Source organism: Neolamprologus multifasciatus, chromosome 3, assembly GCF_963576455.1.
Source record: "Neolamprologus multifasciatus chromosome 3, fNeoMul1.2, whole genome shotgun sequence".
NCBI lineage: Eukaryota > Metazoa > Chordata > Actinopteri > Cichliformes > Cichlidae > Neolamprologus > Neolamprologus multifasciatus.
The window spans coordinates 32,979,207-33,000,163 of record NC_140441.1 but is presented as its reverse complement, the minus strand read 5'-3'; the positions used below and the strand labels follow the sequence as shown (position 1 = coordinate 33,000,163).

At 40.0% G+C, this 20,957-nt stretch overlaps 2 protein-coding genes across 2 annotated transcripts in view; both read right to left on the bottom strand.

Annotated features, from left to right (window-relative positions):
- Positions 1–20,957, bottom strand: part of LOC146522634 (uncharacterized) — a 518,363-nt gene that overhangs the window by 432,033 nt on the left and 65,373 nt on the right. The window lies entirely within an intron of this gene.
- Positions 1–20,957, bottom strand: part of LOC146522636 (serine/threonine-protein kinase 26-like) — a 46,177-nt gene that overhangs the window by 9,246 nt on the left and 15,974 nt on the right. The window contains exons 2-6 of the mRNA XM_085153546.1: positions 4,972–5,040; positions 4,637–4,798; positions 4,377–4,433; positions 3,838–3,946; positions 2,758–2,915 (exon numbers count right to left, since the gene is read on the bottom strand). Of these exons, the coding sequence (XP_085009672.1) occupies positions 2,758–2,915; positions 3,838–3,946; positions 4,377–4,433; positions 4,637–4,798; positions 4,972–5,040 (555 nt within the window). The remainder of the gene's footprint in view (positions 1–2,757; positions 2,916–3,837; positions 3,947–4,376; positions 4,434–4,636; positions 4,799–4,971; positions 5,041–20,957) is intronic.

Genomic DNA, 20,957 nt, shown 5'->3' with positions numbered 1-20,957 from the left:
GCAGCTCCGCCTCTTTATACAAATTTCATCAGAGCTTTGTTTGCTCTGTGGCTTGCATCAAAACCTGCGTGTTTGATGCCAGCAGGTGCAAGGTGCATTTCTAACTCCATTCACTGCTGAAGTCATTGGTTTGATACACAAACAAAGGACACGGTGAGGGAATCCCTTCTAAACTGGGGACCAAGTGGACGATCATCATCATCATCATCATCATCAAATAAAAGCTAAAATCGCCACTATGGCAGCAGCGTCTCTATTGGATGCAAATAAACCCTAGAGGACGGTGGAAATAATGCAAAGTGGGCCACAACAACAAATCCACATGTGTTGGGTTGCTACAGCAACACGCAAACAGAGTAGGAGGAAAATCACAAAGCTGGATAGTCTATTTTTTTATTTTTTAAGACCTGGTGGACTTTTAAAGGGTGAGATACGCTTGTCTTGGTATAAGGATAGGTGCTGTTTGAATTAAGGAAAGCTAGGAAAATTTGCACTAATCTAAAAGATGGTTCTTTCAAAATAAGTCTCAAACACTGATTAAAAGTTTTCTGTTAAAGGCTTTTCAGGTGTTGCGCATAGGTAATAGTAATAAATAAAAAGGGGGTTAGAGCAAACTGAAATCCTACTCCTAACCCCTGTAGGCTTCAAGAGGTTAGACTGTGCGTCAATATGCTTGAGGCAAGAGAAGAGTTATTTCCGAAACTTCGCTTCAGGCTGAGACAACAAGGTGTCAAAGACTTACTCAGCTGAAATGTGCCCAGTCTTCAGTTTTCCTCATAGAACTTATAAAATGTAATTACTCAGTTCCTCAAACAAACAAAAGGAGAAGTGTGGGCATATTTAAAAACCATATAATTAACAAGACAGATGTTTGAGGATGATGAGAGTTTGGAGTTGCTGCTAATGCTACGCTAAACTCTGATATAACCGCTAGCACCACTGCTGTAAAGACTGTCGCATTAAAGTTTAACTTTCAGTTATATCATGTTTTAATTACGTCCCTCATAGTTTTTGTGTCTGTGATTTCTACTTTCTCTTTTGGGGCTAATAAGGTTCTGTCTTTTTACTACTTGCTAAATACAGTACACAGCTGTTAAACCTGACCTTATGCAGGACTAATGGTACCACACTGGTGCCTGGTTGTGTACGTCTTCAGCTATGCAGACTGACCGATATTAAGGGTATGCTACCAATATAACCATGATCGCCTGGAGGGGGCTGTCTATTAACTGGAAGGTCAGTGGTTTGATCATTCATGTCTTTGTGCAAGACACCGGAGCACAAATTGTCCTAAATGCATCCACTGCAGTGATTTTGTTAGTTTTAAAGTGCTTAAAGGTACTGAATAAAGTACTGTGTGAATGGGTGAATATGGTTTGCAGTAAAAAATGCTTTGACTCCTCAGTTAAAGTAAAAATGCGTGCTCAAATTGAGTAGAAAAGCACTACATAAGCACCAGGCCACTTACCCTTTCACCTGACAGTGAGGACACTATGTGCAGGTCGCAGGGTGAGAGGAAGAATCGTGAAGAAAAAAACCCAAAAAACAAAAAAAAATGAACAGGGGAAAAATGAACAAACAATGGCTGCATGTGGACAGTTTTTGTTCTTTCCAGTTCTCATGTTCACGGCTTATTGAAATTCTATCTTCTCAGAGGCATGAGCTAAGCTAAAGCTCCAATAAAAAAAAAAAATTAAAAAAAAAAACACTACACAAGAGCTGCCCCACTTGTGACACTATGCAGCTACAACAGGTAGAACAACGTCGGCAAATCTCTGTGTAGCAACTACGACTACCAATTCAGCATCACAATCAGGCCTTTTAGAAATGCATGCTAACATGCTAACAAGCACAGGTTTCTCCATTCCTTAGCGTTTGTATTTTTGACTATGAAAAGCTATTAGCTTAACATAAGACTAGTTTTATACTTTATTTTGTTGTGAACCTTGCCCAAAGTCATTAAACTTATGAGAAAACAATTTTCTCTCAAGTTTAACAAATTTATTAGACAACCACCCAATATTAGGGTAATGCCTAACTTAACAGTATAGCTAATACACCAGTATGTGCAGGCTCTTAAATGAAATCAAATTTTAGCGTATATTCTTTGGAAAAACACACCCAAAAACTATATGCAAAAAGCAACAACAACAAAATAAAGTCTAAAAATAAATGTGAAAACATGCTTTGCCTACTGTCCTTTTGTGCAAATAAGACATATATAGAAAGGTATGACTGTCGTGCCTTGCATACTTATGGCACCTCAGACATAATTGGATAATTACAGTTTCCAAGAGGGGCTGAATGGATGTGAAGAAGGGCAGCACAATAGAAAGTATTTTGTTTGTTTTACATTTAACTCGTGTTATGCCTCCAGGTCCAGTGTAATTCTGATCAAATTTGGCAGTTTTCTTTTGTTTTCAAGCACATGCTCAGCAGAGTCGTCAAGCTCATTGTTACATGGCTGTTGTTGACTTTAAGTTAGAGTTTCATTGTAAGATGGAAGTGGAAGTACAAGCTTCAGGTTTTGATGGACATTTTCAAAAGTTCACGCTGTCCGGGTAATGTAAACAAGCAGAACTGTTGTATAAGACACTTCCTCTAAATGTCTCTTATTTGTACAGCCAGAGTTTGCTCAATTTGAATGAATATGAGGTGGTTCTGCATTCTGAAATTCCCACAACTACCTTCTAGTTATAAGCTAAGGATTATGAATGGCCTTTATGAAATCTGCAACGGTATAAACAGGTGTCTTACCTTGGAGTCGTAGGCGGACTGCTGGATGACCTCAGGAGCCATCCAGAACGGCGTTCCCACAAAGGTTTCCCTCTTGATCTGCGTGTCTGTCAGCTGACCTGCCACTCCGAAGTCTGCCAGCTTCACCTGACCCTGCTCCGACAGCAGGACGTTGGCAGCTGCAGAGAAGCAAATAATTTAACCTTTCTGCAACATCATCAGACTGAGTAACATCATCAACTAATGGTAGTTATTTTGTGCAATAAATGTAATTCTGATTCTAATGCTGTCAAATTAAGTATAAAAATTGCAAAAGAATTCCAGATTTCCACTAAAGCGGCCATCCTTCATCTCTGAACCCCTACAGCTACAAAGTTAGCACATATTAAAGAATAAGTATCAAGTAAGTATCAATTTCACGGGTTTGAAATAATTTTTTTTCCATTTCCTCCTTCTGACGACTTCCTCTGTACTCTTAAAGATGACTTTTGACACATCAGTATATATCAATAAAGACGTAGTTTGACGAACATTAGAATCGTTTTCCGCGCTTTTCCAAGAATATCTGCACAGGCAGAGATCACCCTCACTAACTTTTAATGCACGCCCAGTCATTTTGTTCCATAAGTAGGCTGAAATATGATTTAAACACATCAGGGTGAATCAAACTACTCAGACCTCATGTTAAACCTGCTCTCGGGCCTGTGTGGGTGGATCAGCATCTTGAGAGCTGTTTCACAGTTGGTAATGAGAACATGTTGAAGTTCTTCATTGTTTCTATGACAGTGTTTACTTCAATACCCAGCTCAGTAACACTCGAGTGTCACAGCCTCGCAGAATATGAAAATCTTTTGTAAAATGTGAGAAAATCAAGTAGCGATCAGTTTCAACAGAAAGCTTTCTGCATGGATCCTGCAGCGTAAATTAAATGGACTGGCTTCCAATGAAAGAGGTCGTCAATTGTGGGAAGTTTCGTTTCCCCTAAGGCACCAACACCTGCACCAATTCTCAGATTCTGAATCTTACTTTCATTTAAATGATATAATATTCGAATCGGTGTTGGAGGTCCGGGCGCTACAGTCTAACCAGCACCTGCCGCACCTTTGATGTCTCTGTGGATCTTCTTCTCAGAGTGCAGGTAGTCGAGCCCTTTCAGGATCTCCTTCAGCATGGTGGCAATCTGAAACTCATCAAACGGACCCGCCCGCAGCTGCACACACACACACACACACGCAGAGTGATGACACGGGTATAAAATACACTGTGATATGCCGGAGGCTCACAAACACACCCTATTCCAGTTTCAATCAAGACAAGTCCCAACACAGAAAATTAGACGATCAAATGTTAATGAATCAGATTTTCTCATTTTAAACAGAATTTTAAAAATTTTGTTTTTTATTTTGATTTAAAAAAAATTAAAGTTTAATTTCTCTGTATTTATGTGCAAAGAGATGTTTATACTCATAAGTGAGAATTCTCCAAAAGAGGGAGGATGAAACTAAAAGATGGGAGATGAGACGCTTTCTACATCTATTAGTGAGACCTCACAAACATTGGCTCTAGTCATTACTTTATATTACTTCACTTACTAGGTTTCATGGACAATAAATCCTCTACAAATGGACATAAAGACTCACCAAGTCGAGTGCTGAGCCCCCTCCAAGATACTCCATGATGATCCACAATTTACTTCCCTGAAAGACAGAATTACAAATAAACTTCCAACAATGTGCCTATAAAAATGACTCAACTACAATATACTGGGAATAAAAAAAAATCCTTAGTTCGCAGTAGGTGAAAAATTTTCCGTGGAAAAATAACCCTCCCCACCCCCGTGAAATTCCTTTTAAACCTGACTTAGATCGGCTTCTGGGCTGAATGAAAATATCCGCCTTACCTTCAGGTAGGAGCCGTAGTACTTGGTGATGTACGGACTGTCGCACTGACTGAGCACCGTGATCTCCTGCTGGATGTCCTCGATTTCATCCTCGGCCTCCTCCAGATCGATCGTTTTGATGGCGACGACGCTCTGAGTGCGATTATCGATTCCTTTGAAGACCTGCAGGAGGGAACGGGAGGCAGAGAAGTGAAAAAACATGGATGTAAGAAAACAAAAGAGGATCACCAGGAGAGGAAGAAGAGAAAGAGAGAGGTGATAAAGAATAAAAATGAGGGGAAAAAAAGAAGTGAATCTAGGAGAGAAGATGACAAAAAATAATAAATTACACCCACCTCTCCAAAAGATCCTTTTCCAATGCGATCCAATTTAGTGAACAGCTCCTCTGGATCGAGCTGAGTACTCTGATGAGAGGAAGAACAAAGAGTTAACAGCTCCATAATAATAATGATAATAAAAATAATAAACTATTAGCAAAACTACAGGTTTCAAACAAATTAAGATAAATGCAGAGCACCACACGGGCTGAAACACAAACAGACTCATGCTGCTCATTTGCAAATAGATTAAAAACACATTTCTATCATTTCTAATATCCAGAAGCAGATATCTAAGTCATTTGCATGCTGGGAATATTGGACTGACATCATGACGTGGAATGGCCAGTCTGGTTCAGACAAACATCTCTCTTTTTATTAAATAAGCTGTAGCTTGAAATTGAATGTATTTTTACAATTCCAACAACAGCAACAGAAAACCAGATTTCTGTTACTGAAGCTCAGCAGCGCTGTGACATATGAGGTCAAATGGATCCAAAAACATCTGCACATCCTGCGTGTTTATTACACATTTGAATATTATATAACTTCCAGTAAAACTGTTGGCTCATGAGTGTTAATGCATCGACACACTGAGCCTATTCAGGTGCGCCAGGTGTAACAATCACGTGTAAACTGATCAGGAATTACTAGTAAATAATTAACTCTCATTTTGAAAGTTCAGGCAGTTCTATTCGCTCCTTCCTTAGTTTAGGGACTTATCCTCTTAACTTCACATTCAACCTGTGCTTTACACTGTGCTTCTTCCCAAGGTGCATCACCACGGTAACTTGAGCTGCAGATGAAACCTCCTCCAGAGCAGGTCACGTGTGAGCTCAACAGGTATGCGTATATTCCAAGAAAGGCCTGTGGATCTCAGCGCTCAGGTGCCAGGAGGGTTTCAAGAGTGTCTAAAGTTTTTGTTTGTCTCTGATGAGCATCATTAAGAAGTACAGATTTATACGAGGATCCTTTTTTTCCTGTTGGCTGCAAGCTAGTTAAAACAAAAAACAAAAAAACAAAAACCAAGAACCTAAATATGGTAATATGATTGCAAAACAGGGAACCTATTTGTACCAGGTGACCTTACAGACTATTGTTCTTCATTTGCCATCGCAGCTGGAAAGAACAGGCCTAAAACTCTGTTAAGCATGTCAATAAACAGCCAGTTAATGTAATGGATTATCACCTGTTAGATCCTCCCTTGTTTGCTCTATAAATCTAACTTCTAAGAAAGACCTGGTCAAGGTAGCATCCACACCCTAGCTGTAGCATAAAACATTACAGGCCTTTCAATAAAAACATCCACCGGCCTCCTTCATTGCATACCCGATGATGCTTTAGATGCAGGGATGTTTAAAAGTTCAGGTGTGTGTTAATTATTCCTTGTCAAAGGTGCATAACACATCTACCAGAACCTTCAGCACATCAAAAAGCAACCATCAGAGCATCACAGCTGGTGCCTACTGGGTACGAAGACAAACTGGGAGTAGGGCAGGGCAATATTGCAAAATATTTATCACGATATATATTTGATAATTTGCGATAATGATATAACTGACAATATAACTGACGCGAGACAAAATACTTTACAACTTTATTAGTGCAAAAAACCCGCATCAATTTATTTTCACTTAAACAAGCAGCTGTTTCTTTATAATTGCATTAAAGCGATATAAAAACTTTACAGTGCGAATGCAAATTCCTTGATGACAGTTTAACCAAAAGGCATTTCCATTGGAAATGGGCCGATATATCCCGAGCATAACCATGTATAATATCCACACAATATAAAAAGAGGTGCTTAGCAACATGAAACTACAGTGTGCTAAATAAATAAGTCATAAGTCAAGACCACAATGAGCATGGAATTATAAGACGCACTGTCGATGAATGGACCTGTTTTCATCCATAAGGCACACCGGGTTATAAAGCGCATTAAGGGAAACAAAACAGTCAGATAAGTCAAACTTTACTCAACTTTTTCTTGCTTCCTCCACTTCCGTCCCATTGATTCATTAATGTTGAATTCTTTCGCAGCTGCTCTACTTCCATGTTCTACTGCGTGACTGACAGCCTTTAATTTGAAATGTGCTTCATACACATGTCTCTTAATAGGTGCCATTTTGGGGTCCTTATACACACACAATGCGATAATATTATGCTGAAGCACAGTACGTATCACTCCGCCAGGCTCCTGACTACGGTAGCCGTAATGCTCCGACAATCCATCAAGTGGTGCGGCTTCGTAGCTTAGCAAAGTCGTACTAAAACATTTTTGACAGATTTTTGAACGCCGTGTACCACATAAAATCAGTTTGAGATCAGTAAGCGCAACTAGAATTCATTCAGAAGGATTATAAGGCGCACTGTCGATTTTTCAGAAAATGATAGGATTTTAAGAGTGCCTTGTAGTCCGAAAAATACGGTAATAACGACAGCCCGCTTGCATGTTCTACCAAAAAAAAAAAATTGTGCTTTGGTGTATCTGATGGACGAAAACCAAACCAGTTGGTTTCGTTCACATCACTGAAGTTGCACCATTTTTACAAACCAATTCTGGTTCATCTGTTTCATTCAACGATCCGCTTTCGCTCTTCAAATTCTCCATCACCACCATGCTTTTTCCGCCATGTCCGTATGAAAACAAAGGCACTGCGTGCTTTACCCATATTCTATCGCGATATTTCATTTTCTTATCATTGCCTAACATTATACCGGTATTACCGTAAACGGTAGAATATAGCCCAGCCCTAACTGGGAGTATCGCTTGATATAAAAATACATATGAATGCTGTTGTCTGTGATTCAATGATGGCCAACAAACCAAATCATAAAGAATGCAATGGTGAGTCAGAGACTTTCCACTTGATTTGTAGTAAAATGCAGATATTCATGATAAGAAATTCAAGTTCAGTCCAACTGTGCTCCAGTCTTACTGGGTGTGTGCGTATACATTTGTAATCTACAAGTTCTGAAACTTTCTACTTTAATACACGTTTTTAGCACCATGCATTACATTTATTTCATTAGTGTAATGACAATAAACAGTCTTAAATCAGAGAATTAATAATAGTTAAAAATCAGCTGCTAATAGACCAGTCTACGTTTCTGATGTAGTGACCGACTTATCCAGCTGATAACCGCCTTTAGTCGCTAAGCCTGATTGCAGATGTTAGTCTAAGAGAAGCCAGACAACAGAAAGATATTGTGGGTGTGCTGACCTTGCTGTGTAAATACAGGTGCCTGCTCTGCAGATTCGCTGCAAGCTGGAGAGTCAGCCTAACTGGCAGCAGGTATGATGAGGTCAGCGAGGCTGAACTACCCTCAGCTGAATTCACTGAACAAACAGCTGCTTATCAAGCACAAAATATTTCAGCTATAAAGATTCGCAGAGGAGTTACTAATGAGTAAATGCTGCCCTTGTTTTTGCAGGATTTGTTTTAAATATAAATTGCTGAAATTAGGCAGAAAGACAGAACAATAAGATATTATAGTGACTTTTAACATGTTGATGCATGCTCAATCTTCCAGGTCAGTAAATCCCAAAAGGTTGACTGTGTTCATCTGGACGTAGCGTTTCGTCACTCATCCAAGTGACTTCTTCAGTCTCAGCTGACTGCAGGTTTCTTTTCAGTCTTATAAAGTCCTTGCACAATGACTGGAACTAGCACCACTGAATGAACAATGGGTGTTTCTCCCACTGAAAACGCTACATCCAGATGAACAGAATCAACCTTTTGGTGTAGTGAGTTTTAACATTTTGCGTTAATTTGAGTATTGAAACAGCATATATTGCAATTTATAATCATTTTTAAAATGCAAATTACATCCTCAAAGTTAAACTCTTTTAACATCTGATTTATTCAATAAGAATGATCTCACTTCAGTTTTATTTGCTGCAAAATGACACTGAAGAATGCAACACTGTCACTAAAACCTGCCATACGTAGTGCCACAGGAGTTTAAAGACGTACGGAGCTTGTTGTAGTATTTTTACTCGTGTGACTGAGCTAATTCAGAGCAAACCCAGTGTGTTCAGTGTTGGGTGGTTTTTCAGTTGAGTTAATGCAAGTCTGGACCCCCAACATTTGTATCCTTGTATCGATACAATATAACAATGTAAAAAATATCAAACACTATACTGTATCAACTTTTCCACCGCCCAAATGTTTTGTACGTTATATTTTAAAACATGCATGGGTTCTCTCCGGGTACACCAGCTTCCTCCCACAGTCCAAGACATGCAGTTAGTGCGGTTAGGTTAATTAGTAATTCTAAATTGGCCAAAGTTGTGAATGTGAGTGTGGATAGTTGTCTGTCTCTATGTGTTAGCCCTGCGATAGACTGGCAACTTGTCCAGGGTGTTCTCTGCCCCCCCACCATATGACCTTGACAAGGGTAAGCGGAAGAGGATGGACGGATGGAAACATTTGGATTTTTACATTCCTCAAAGCAAACTAAAACATTTTGAGGACACAGAGAGAACTTTTTAAAACAGTATTTATCATGTGATATAATGAGAGTGACAACTTTATTTATATAGCACATTGAGTTGTCATGTAAATTAAATGTACTTAACAACAAAAATGAAGACGTAAAAATTAAAATGTTGGTTTTAAAAAAAAAACTTTAAAAGGCAGTGAAAACAGCAAAACAGAACAAAACAAAAACACCTATAAGATATAAGACTGTATCAATATGAAGCCATTAGTGAAAGCAAATAAAAGATGAATTATTAGAGCAACAAAAAAACCCGCAAAAAAACTTGATCACATTCCCAGCGACCTGCCTTATTTCCTCACACGCAAAACTGTGCAACATGAATGCAATGTTGTTACCACAGACTCACACAGACACACACAAACAGCAATGAGGTGCAGAAGGAAACAAGCATGACAGTTGAAGATAACAGGAACTGAACACACACAGCTGCGCGACCACACAAGCACACACACAGTACTTATCTGAGTTACACTCATTTCCTAAAAGCTGCTGCTGCGGCTCAAAGCGCAGCACTTACACTGGAATACACGTCATTTCAGTTCATTTCTCCCGTTTCTGCATTCGCACAGACTCAAAACCCTGCACGAGTTTCCAATCAAAGCCGTCGTGGCCGTGACAGAAAAAAAAAAAGAAGCCCAAAAAGGAGTTAGTGCTCAAAGCTGAAAACTGACAAGTAGGCACAGACAATTTCACAGAAATCTTGAAAAACAAGAAAGAAAGTTTTGATCGACAGGAAGAAAACATCCATGTTTATCATTGTGATGCTTCACATGTAGAATGAGCTCAGCAGTTCAGACTGATGCAACTTCCAGTTATATTTTAAGACTGCAACGTTCTTGGAAAATACATTTACACTCAAGCCACACTTAAAAGTTTGACACTTTTAATCACCTAAACCAATAAAATGTAAAGCACACCATCTACATTTTGCTGTGCAAAGTAAACAGAAACACACACATTTAATTCTGTGTCACACACTGCATTAGGGCTGGGCGATAGGGTCTAAAATCCATATCGTGGTATAATTTGAAGCACGTGCAGTAACGATATATATTGCGATATATTCTTTTCTTCTGTACAACGTATTTTACACACACTAAGGCACACTGAAAATCCTTTAATTTTCTCAAAAATCGAGAGTGTGCCTTATGTATGAATTCTGGTTGTGCTTACTGACCTCGAACCGATTTGGGCGTGCAGAAATCTGTTAAAAAATGTTTTAGTACAACTTTGGTAAGCTGCACTGCTTGATGGATTGTCAGAGCATTACAGCTGCCGTAGTGAGGAGCTTCGCGGAGTAATCTGGGTCCAAAACTCTGTCTGCTTCAGGTCCCAAAGTCAAATGAACACTGAGTGTTAAAAACTGACTAAATTCTTTCATATTTAATAAAATGATCAGCGTTTCTGCTTTACCAGGTGTAACAATTAAGTTTAACGTTCAGGCATCCATGAAAACAGAATTTATTAAATTTAACGGAGTTAGAAGTTAACAGGAAGTTAGCTCACTAGTTTACACCTAAACATGACATATCATGTTCTGACTGAGAGATTTTTGAAACTAATTAAAACGTACAGCTCTGCTACCACTTCCAACATAAATGAAGACAGAAAACTAAACAGCAGTGGCGTTTGTGGAGTTACTGAAGTTGGACTACCTGGTATATAATGTTGTGCTACGTGATTGCTAGCGACACAGCTATGTTAGCATAACATTAGCACAGTGAAGCTGGAGGATGAACGCCAACTTTTTTTCCACTCGATAAAAGTTAACATGAGGGATTCTGGTGGTCAGGGACAAATGCAATCGCATAACAGGATGCTATACACGGGCCAAACTTCAGTCAGGAGAATAACTGAGATTATTCATCCACAATATGAGGTTAGTTATTAATATACTGCAACAACATGGGAATAGAGCAGCTGCGAGAGAATTCAACATTAATGAATCAATGTTACGGAAGTGGAGGAAGCGCAGTTTTTGGCTTTCCCCATATTTCAAAAGTGCTTCATCTCTTTGCTATGACTGTCGCCCGGCATAATTTGCAGATGATAATGGTTGTAGCCGCTGCGATGCTTTCGACCAAAACAGGTGCAGCTTAATGACATCGTCAACATGCGCTATCGCGGTAGAGCGGTATAGTCAAAATCTCTATCGTTGGCCAAATTTATATAGTTTCTATTGTATATCGTTTATATCGCCCACCCCTACACTGCGTGTAATTCACCATTCTCTGAGCAGTTTCTACAACTAGGTCTTCTCAGAGTATCACGGACATAAAATGGCTCGAGTTTTGCAAACATGGAAGCTGCATTTTTGTTAATGACCAGCAGGAGGCAACTCATCTGGTTGAAAAAAGAAGCCAATGGAAAAATGTCCCTCTGCTGTGACCACAATAAACACCTTTTCTTTATAAGCTCAGTCTCAGAATAAAATACAAAGTAAATCTGCAGATTTTTCTTTTATCAAGAAACTTCTAAAAGTCACAAAAGAGGATAATCCAGGATGCCGTCACTGGCTAATGCCTGGAAAATGGTGAGATTTCCATCTGATATTTTATTTTCTGGTTAATTTTGTAACTAGGTTTAATGACTGCATCAACAATTCCCCAACATCACTGTGAGAAAACATGACTGATGTTCGAGCTTATCAGCTTCCTAGCACTCTGTGTCTAAAGCTTCGTTCATGCAGGAGGCCGTTTGCAGCGAAGTGATGGCCAAAGTCCGCAGAATGTTGTCGCTACGATGGGCGAAAGAATTGAAAGGATGTGGACAAAGATAAACTTCTAGACGAGCGACTGAACAACTACCTACCATGAAGAGTGAAGAATACCGGTGGCTGACATATGACATTATATCAATCCATTAGAGGCTCAGCTAGGCAACCAGCTTTCTTTCTGGTTCACAATCAAATTCTCCTACGTTTCTATGAAGAACAGCTCTAAACTCTCGGACTGTTCCCACCTACGCTCTGACTCACTGCCTCACTGCCACAGTTCGCGGTTGGGTCACGTCATGTAACTCGTTCTTACTCTGAGCACTCCATAAACAGACATATCTGATAGGTCTAGATCTCTGAGGCAATCGTTGCTGCAGTTTCCTGCCTGTTTTTCTTGATTTTTACCAAAGTTACGGGACCAAATCTGCGGCTGCTGCTGGTCTTTCTGGTTTTATCCGTGTCAGTCAACAGCATGACAGCATAACCGACTTCCTGCAAACAAGCAATGCTTTACCTTTCCTCTGACCTCACTTAACTCATCTTTATTTGGCAGCCATTTTTTTGCAGCGGGTTTTATCGACCCACTTCTATTATAATCTGTGGGTAAGGATGTGGTCTACTGCATGAGTTACAGATGAGAAGCAAGTCTGTAACTTGTCCATGTGGTTTTTTAAAACCTTTCACAATAAAATGTTTCAATTTAGTTAGATTACATCATGTATAATATAGATCACACATTAAAGTCCAGACTCTTTGTAAATTGCCCTTCAGCAGACTAAACGGAGATCAAGCATTCCAGCACAGAATGTGAGAAAAAGGAGAGTTCACACTGAAGGGAGATAAAATTAAGATAAGGGAGAGACAGGCCTCTCTTTAACGCTTTAGATATGAACACATTTACATTTCAGATCTCTTAAAACAACACTAACTAACTAACTGTTTACTAATCATTGCGTACAGTAGGGGTGGGCGGTAGAAACAGTAGAAATTATATGAATTTTGCCAACGGTAGAGATTTTGACTATACCGCTCCACTGTGATAGCCATGTTGATGGTGTCATCAAGCTGCTTTCAACCTTTTTGGTTGAAAGCATTGCAGCCGCGGCAAACAACATCATCTGCAAATTATGCCGGGCGACTGTGGGCGGTCAATCCTTCAAACTCGGGTCCTCTACCAGAGGCCTGGGAGCTTGAGGGTCCTGCGCAGTATCTTAGCTGTTACTAGGACTGCGCTGTTCTGGACAGAGATCTCCGCTGTTGTTCCCGGGATCTGCTGGAGCCACTCGCCTAGCTTAGGAGTCACTGCACCTAGTGCTCAGATTACCACTGGAACCACCGTCACCTTCACCCTCCACATCTTCTTGAGCTCTTCTCTGAGCCCTTGGTATTTCTCGAGCTTCTCGTGTTCCTTCTTCCTGATGTTGTTGTCATTCGGAACCTCAGTCTTCTCATGTTTGTCTACCACCACTATGTCCGGTTGGTTAGCCACCACCATTTTGTCCGTCTGTATCTGGAAGTCCCACAGGATCTTAGCTCGGTCATTCTCCACCACCCTTGGGGGCATCTCACATTTTGACCCCGGGACTTCCAGGTTATACTCGGCACAGATGTTCCTGTACACTATGCCGGCCACTTGGTTATGGCGTCGCATGTATGCTTTGCCTGCTAGCATCTTACACCCTGCTGTTATGTGCTGGATTGTCTCTGGAGCATCTTTACAAGCCTGCACCTGGGGTCTTGCCTGGTGTGATAGACCCCAGCCTCAATGGATCTTGTGCTCAGTGCTTGTTCCTGTGCTGCCATGATTAGTGTCTCTCTGCCGTCTTTCAGTCCAGCCACTGGTAGGATTTCTGGATATCAGCCACCTTCTCTATCTGCCGGTGGTACATCCCGTGCAGGGGCCTGTCCTTCCATGATGGTTCCTCGCCTCCCTCCTCTTTCTTGGGTTTCTGCTGCCTGAGGTATTCACTGAGCACGCTGTCATTTGTCTGGACTGTGGTGCTGACACTCACCAGTCCCCAGCCCCCTTCCTTCTGCTTAGCGTACAGCCTCAGGGTGCTGGACTTGGGGTGAAACCCCCATGCATGGTAAGGAGCTTTCTTGTCTTGATGTCAGTGGCTTCTATCTCCTCCTTTGGCCAGCCTATTACCCCAGCAGGCTACCTGATCACGGGCAGGGCGTAGGTGTTGATAGCCCGGATCTTGTTCTTACCGTTCAGCTGACTCCTCAGGACTTGCCTGACCCTCTGCAGGTACTTGGTGGTTGCAGCTTTCCTAGCGGCCTCTTCATGGTTCTATGTCTATGTCTATGTCTGCAATGTTGCCTTCTGGTAGTTTGATCCCCTCCGTTCTGACTACCTTCCCTCTCTTTGTTATCATCCGACTACACTTCTCCAGCCCGAACGACATTCCGATGTCATTGCTGTATATCCTTGTGGTGTGGATCAGTGAATCGATGTCTCGTTCACTCTTGGCATACAGCTTGATGTCATCCATGTACAGGAGGTGGCTGACAACTGCTCCATTCCGTAGTCGGTATCCATAGCCAGTCTTGTCAATTATCTCACTGAGGGGGTTCAGGCCTATGCAGAACAGCAGTGGGGACAGAGCATCTCCTTGGTAGATCCCGCACTTGATGGTGACTTGTGCTATGGGCTTGAGGTTGGCCTCCAGTGTTGTCCGCCACATCTCCATTGAGTTCCTGATGAAGGCTCTTAGGGTCCTGTTGATCTTATATAGTTTTAGGCATTCCAGGATCCAGGTGTGGGGCATTGTGTCATAGGCCTTCTTGTAATCAATCCAGGCAGTGCACACTGCCAGTAGCTGGCGTTTTGCGCCTCTGGTATTCTTGCCCATCCCTTTCTGTGCCCCGCTCATGTGTTGACCCATGTGCCTGTTCATCTTAGCCACTATGATGCCTGACAGGAGCTTCCACGTGGTGCTGAGGCAGGTTATTGGTCGGTAGTTGGTTCATTTGTGCTGCCAGGCGCTCGTGAAGGCTTCGTGCGATGTGCATATTCAGTTCAATTAAGCGTCCATTAAGTGTGTGTGTGTGTGTATATATATATATATATATATATATATATATATATATATATATATATATATATATATATATATATATATATATATGGCCCTTAATATGATTCCTATCTCTCAGTGTGATATACTCTGGGCTAGGGCTGTGCGATATGACCAAAATCTCATATCCCGATATAAGAATTCTATTGTCCCGATAACGATATAAATCACGAACATTTTACGTTTTCTGTAAATTCTGTGACTCCCGGGCAGCTTGACTTGCATGAAGTGTTTCCAGCTGGGCGTCGTGTACCTGGAGTCGAGTGTTTTAACCAATGCGTGAAACGATACATTTTTAGACACAAGTTATAACGGCTGCCGTTTTCTTTGTGAGTATTTATTACACGGTGTGCTGCGGGGGGAAGCCTGTTCCAACGTTTGAGTCTAAGGTGTATTTTTTAGCACCTGACGGCTCTTTTTTGCTTCTCACCCGTAAATACTCTGCATACTCTTTCACGTGATTCAGTTTATTTTGAAAAGTCTACACAGGATCTTGAGCTTTATTCTGAAAGGTTTATGTGGAAAATAAACAAGCGGACACAGGATGGTTTTATCGTCGTTGTTGCTAACGACAACGCATAAAAACAGGCGCTTGTCCGTCCGTAGTGTGGTTATATTAAATATAAAAGAAAGAGAGAACTTTAAGAAATTAATATAGCCACTACAGTGACCATCAAAACGGTGAAAAAATATTGCCATAAACAGTTTATTTTGCCACACCATGAAACAAACGATAGCGTAAAATGAAACAATAGACGTTTTTATATCGTCATCCGATATATATTGTTATATCGAACAGACCTCCTCTGGTCCTTTTTTGTTTTTTAAGTGGCCTCATGCACTTGTTATGAAACACACTCACATTTTGTCCTCAGACAACATGTAACAAACGTGCTGGTCACAGAAGTGTATGATATTCCTATGATTCTGTTTGAGTTTCCTCTCTGGACTAAAAAAAGAACGCACACACAGAAGCGCACCCAGTACCCACAATGCTGCCACACCCTGTCAGCAAATACAGCGGTTACTGTTTAATGATACTTTTAGCTTGGTGCAGAGGGGCGAAGAAAAAAAAAGGATGAATGCAGAAAGGAGAACACAGCAATGCAGAGCATGACAATAACTTTCTGTACAATAACCTAAAGAGCTTGCTACCAACAAACACAAAGCAGTAAAAGCACCATGACGCAGGAGCAACTGAAGGAAAACATGCCTCTGTGACTAAGTAAAAAAACATTTCAGCATGGATGAAAGTACAACTAACAGTTGAAATGACAAAAACTGCAGTTCTTTTCACATTTAACATCTAGGCACACTAGGACAGGGCAGTTGTGGTAGTCAAGCAGGTCATCTAGCAATCTGAAGGCTGGCGGATTGACCAACTCAGTTTGTCAAGATACTTAAAGCAAGTTGCCCCCAGTGCATCCATCGGCCTGTGAATCTTAGAGAAAAGCACTGTATGAATGTGACTAGGATTATGAAAACAGTTTGTGTGCTCAAAAAAGGTAAATCCATTTAAAATTTACATTAAAACAATAAAAAGCAATAGATAATTAAGTCAAGGGAATAACGTGACAGGATGCAAAAGAAACAGGAGATAATTAAATCATATTTTTATACAGGCCATGGTGCCTGTCTGAATCTAAAGGGATGCAGCGGTATGGCTTTTCCCACAACCTCCCCACCAACTTAGTTGTTGGAGCCTCATGACACCCTATTAAAAAAAAAAAAACAAACAAACCTGGTGACGCCCCTGCTATAGTGGAGGGAATAAAATGTATTTGGTTATTGAAAAACGTGATTAAAGGTGAGAAATTGCTGCAAGTACAGTAAGTAATTTTTTTTAATCTAGATCTTTTCATGACAAGAAACCAGTCACATAGAGTCGTTATAGAGGTGCCAATAAAAACATTTTTACTCTTGTCTAAATGTTGAACTGCTTCTAGGTTTGTCAACTGACCTGATTGTTTTGTTTTTTTAAAATTTGACTTTAGGGTGGTCATCAAGAACGTAACAAAGAAACACTGATCAGGAGGATTACATGACAGCATTTAACTGAGTTGAGCTTCGTGGTAAAACACAGTTTGAGGTAAAGAAAATACACATTGTTGGAGAGTAATGGAATACATGTACTGGCGTTATGTATTTAAAATACAAAATATGGATGTATTTTGTTACAGTTACGGTTTAAATAGGTGATAATTACAATGCAGTTACTTTGTTGGAATAAATGGATTTCGGGGGTGTCATTTCCATTTCTAATTTTGGTAATTAAATGCATTGCCGGAAACCCAAACAAAACACGCAATAAGAGACTAATGTAAGCATTCTGTGTATGTTGATGGCGTCAGTTACACAATGGACCTGGAGCCAGCACAACAGCGCCAGCAGTACAAGGGCAGGTATGCATTTCTTATTTGGAAATTCCAACACCACTTCATATTTAAAGAAGAAAGGATTGAGCAAAATCTGACCGTGCAGTGCAAACTCTGCTAGCAAACAAGCTGCTCTCAGCGTCAAAAGACTCCAACCTAAAGAAACATCTGGAAGAAGTTCTTTTTAAAAACTAAAGTTAGCCTGCTGCAACTACCTTGCTTTAGTTGTGGTAGCTACCTGGGTTATATGGCACTTTAGTATTTTCAATGTTCTATTGCTGTGTGATTTATTACTATTACTGAAGGCTACTCGCCACCGAGCTAGCATCTTATCTTCACATACGTCTCTTCTCCCCTAAAGTAAAAATATTGTCTACTCAGCGAGATTTGGGCTTACAAGCCAATTGGTAGAGAAAAACAAACAAGAATTTGCAGGATGTCATTGCTACATTGTGGAAAGCATGACAATCTACTAATTAACCTAAAGCATTCAGAATACGTTACTCACATTGAGTAACAGAATTACATCGTGGGCCCTGTATTCTACAATCTGTAGTGGAATACATTTAAAAGTTACCTTCCCAACACTGAAAATGCTTTAGTATTATATACATGTATCTGTATACTAGTCACATGATCATGTTGTTTATGCAGCTGTTAAAGCATGTTAGTTTGGTAAAAGACTTGATTTTAAATTATCTTTTCTGATAAAGAATAAAGAACATCACAAAATATTTTTGCTCTAATTTTGATGTAGTTGACCTCTTTACAGAAAGAGCTCCAGACTGCAGGCAAAAATCTGAGATATGAACTGAACCGTGATTGAACAAGTTTAAAAAGGCTGAACAAAAACAAGAAGAGGCTAAAGAAAAAATAAAAGATTACTCTTTTCCAGCTCAGGCTGAAACAGTTACTTCTACTCTTGGATCTGAGTGATATCACAGAGAGGGGGTATGCCTTATATGGTCATCTCAGGTTGTGAGCACAGAAACTCCTCCCATCTGCTGTTCAAACCTTCTGATCACCAGTGGTAGCCAATCATAAGACTGCTATCTTTAAGGGGGAAAGAAAGTTGTTGTTTTTTTTAAATTAATAAAAAACAAAAAAAAACAAAAAAAAAAACAAGTTTCTTAGCATCAGTTCTTGTTTGTTTAACAAAAGGCAGTGGAACATGGTGAACTTCTTTATCATTCCCTTAAATGTGTTTCCTGTAATTCCCAGCCCACCTGTCACAGCCAATTAAAATACCTGTGTGAGTGTGATAGCCCTTTGACATATTTTCGGTTTACATAGCTGTTTGTGGTTGTAAATTAGCCACTCCTTCTCTTTAAAGGATCAATATTTTCAGGTTCCAGCATTTAATATTTTTTACATATTAAACAAATGTAATATACCCAGGTTTAGGGTATCTGAATTTAATTTTTATTTTCTGACACTTTATGGACGAAAACTTAAATCATGGAAATAAAAAACAAAAAAAAGAGCACAGAAGGAATCATTCATGTAGCACAAAAAGGGGTAAAACCTAAATTGTAAAAGCATCTAAATAAAATTAATTCTAGAAAAATCTACATTAACATCTACATCTACATTACAGTAAGGCAAAAGTTACCAAAAACAATTAAAGCCTTTGGTACAATCTTGTTTGCCATCTGGGAAATCCATAATCGCCTGCCTCATAATTCACTTCAAGCCAATAAGGAAGTCCTGAAAGTGACTGTTTATTTATCAATTATGATGTAAGAATCTGATAAAAGAGCCACGTGGTTTCCTCAAAGACAAACAGAGACAGATGGAGAGAAAGTGTCTCTCCCTTCCCTCCTCTATTATCCAATCAGCATTATTTATCATTTTAGCAGCATGAACTCAGCGTTGTTTTTACCCCCGAGCCATCATAAACCTGCTGATGACAACAAAGAAAAACTGGAGTTCTTGGCCCTCATGGTTTCACCCAAATGACTTTAACAAAACTTTAGCACAAAAATAATAATAATAATAATAATGGATTGGATTTATATAGCGCTTTTCAAGGCACCCAAAGTGCTTTACAATGCCATTATTCATTCACTCTCACATTCACACACAGGTGGAGGCAAGCTACGGTTGTAGCCACAGCTGCCCTGGGGCAGACTGACAGAAGCGAGGCTGCCATATTGCGCCATCGGCCCCTCTGGCCAACACCAGTAGGCGGTAGGGTAAACTGTCAATAGAGGCCTTTAAACATTAAACTGCAGATGTTTAAACTTTTCTTCCTGTGCAGTAAAAGCACAGAGGCTTCACGTTTAGTATAGTTGCAGAAAATACACTAAAATCCACCGTCTTTCAAACTGTGCATTTTTGTCATCACCGCAGCATAAATGTAATTTTAACTGCAAGTAAATAACATGCAAAAACACTAATGGGCGGTAAAACCAAGAATAGCACCCACAGGCCCCTGGTGGTCTCTATGGGTGGTTTTGAGAGTCTGTATGAAAGCTGGAGCTCCTGAACCTCTCAGCAGCAGCAGCGCGCTCACGTCTGCCTTCAGGGAGGAAGCACGTCAGTTGGGGGCGTTTCCACCGACACAGAGAGGGCTCTGTTCTGGTCGGGTGTTCTGTGTTTCCATCAAAAGGTTTGGAAAGCAAACAGTCACAGCTTAAAATAGAAACAGCTAAAGCACAAACCAAGACATTACTCTTCATAGGGGAGAAAAAAAAGAAACTATTAAATATTTTAGACACCGTCTGTTTTGCAAGCATTCCTATCTACACCTGTACAGTAGCCATGACTAAACTGAGAATTTTACTACCATCTTATTCTTAACGAGCATTTTACAACTTAATTTGAACAAAGTAAAAAAATAAAACAAAAGACTACTAAAGTTTAGTGTATAACTTGTGTAAAAGTAAAAAAAAAAATGCTTTTGTTATTCATTTCAAGTCCAATGACCTATAAATTCAAAAAAGCCCTTTCATACATTATAGCCTGTTTTGACCTGTGCTACATGGTGATATGACCCTTTTAAGTTTTGATGTGAATTATCAGAAAACAGGTAAAGCATCCAGCGTTCCTAATTTGTACTATTGTTCCTTTACATCACAAACATTAAACTGGATCAGTTTTGCTACTGAAACACTGAACCTGAGCTAAAAAATAAACCTTAGACTCAAACGTTAGAACAGGCTTTTCCCCGCAGCACTCCGTGTAATAAATACAAAGAAAACGGTGGCCGTTACAACTTGTGTCTAAAAATGTATCGTTTCATGCATCTGTTAAAACACTCGACTCCAGCTACATGACGCCCAGCTGGAAACACTTCACGCAAGTTGAGCTGCCCGAAATTCACAG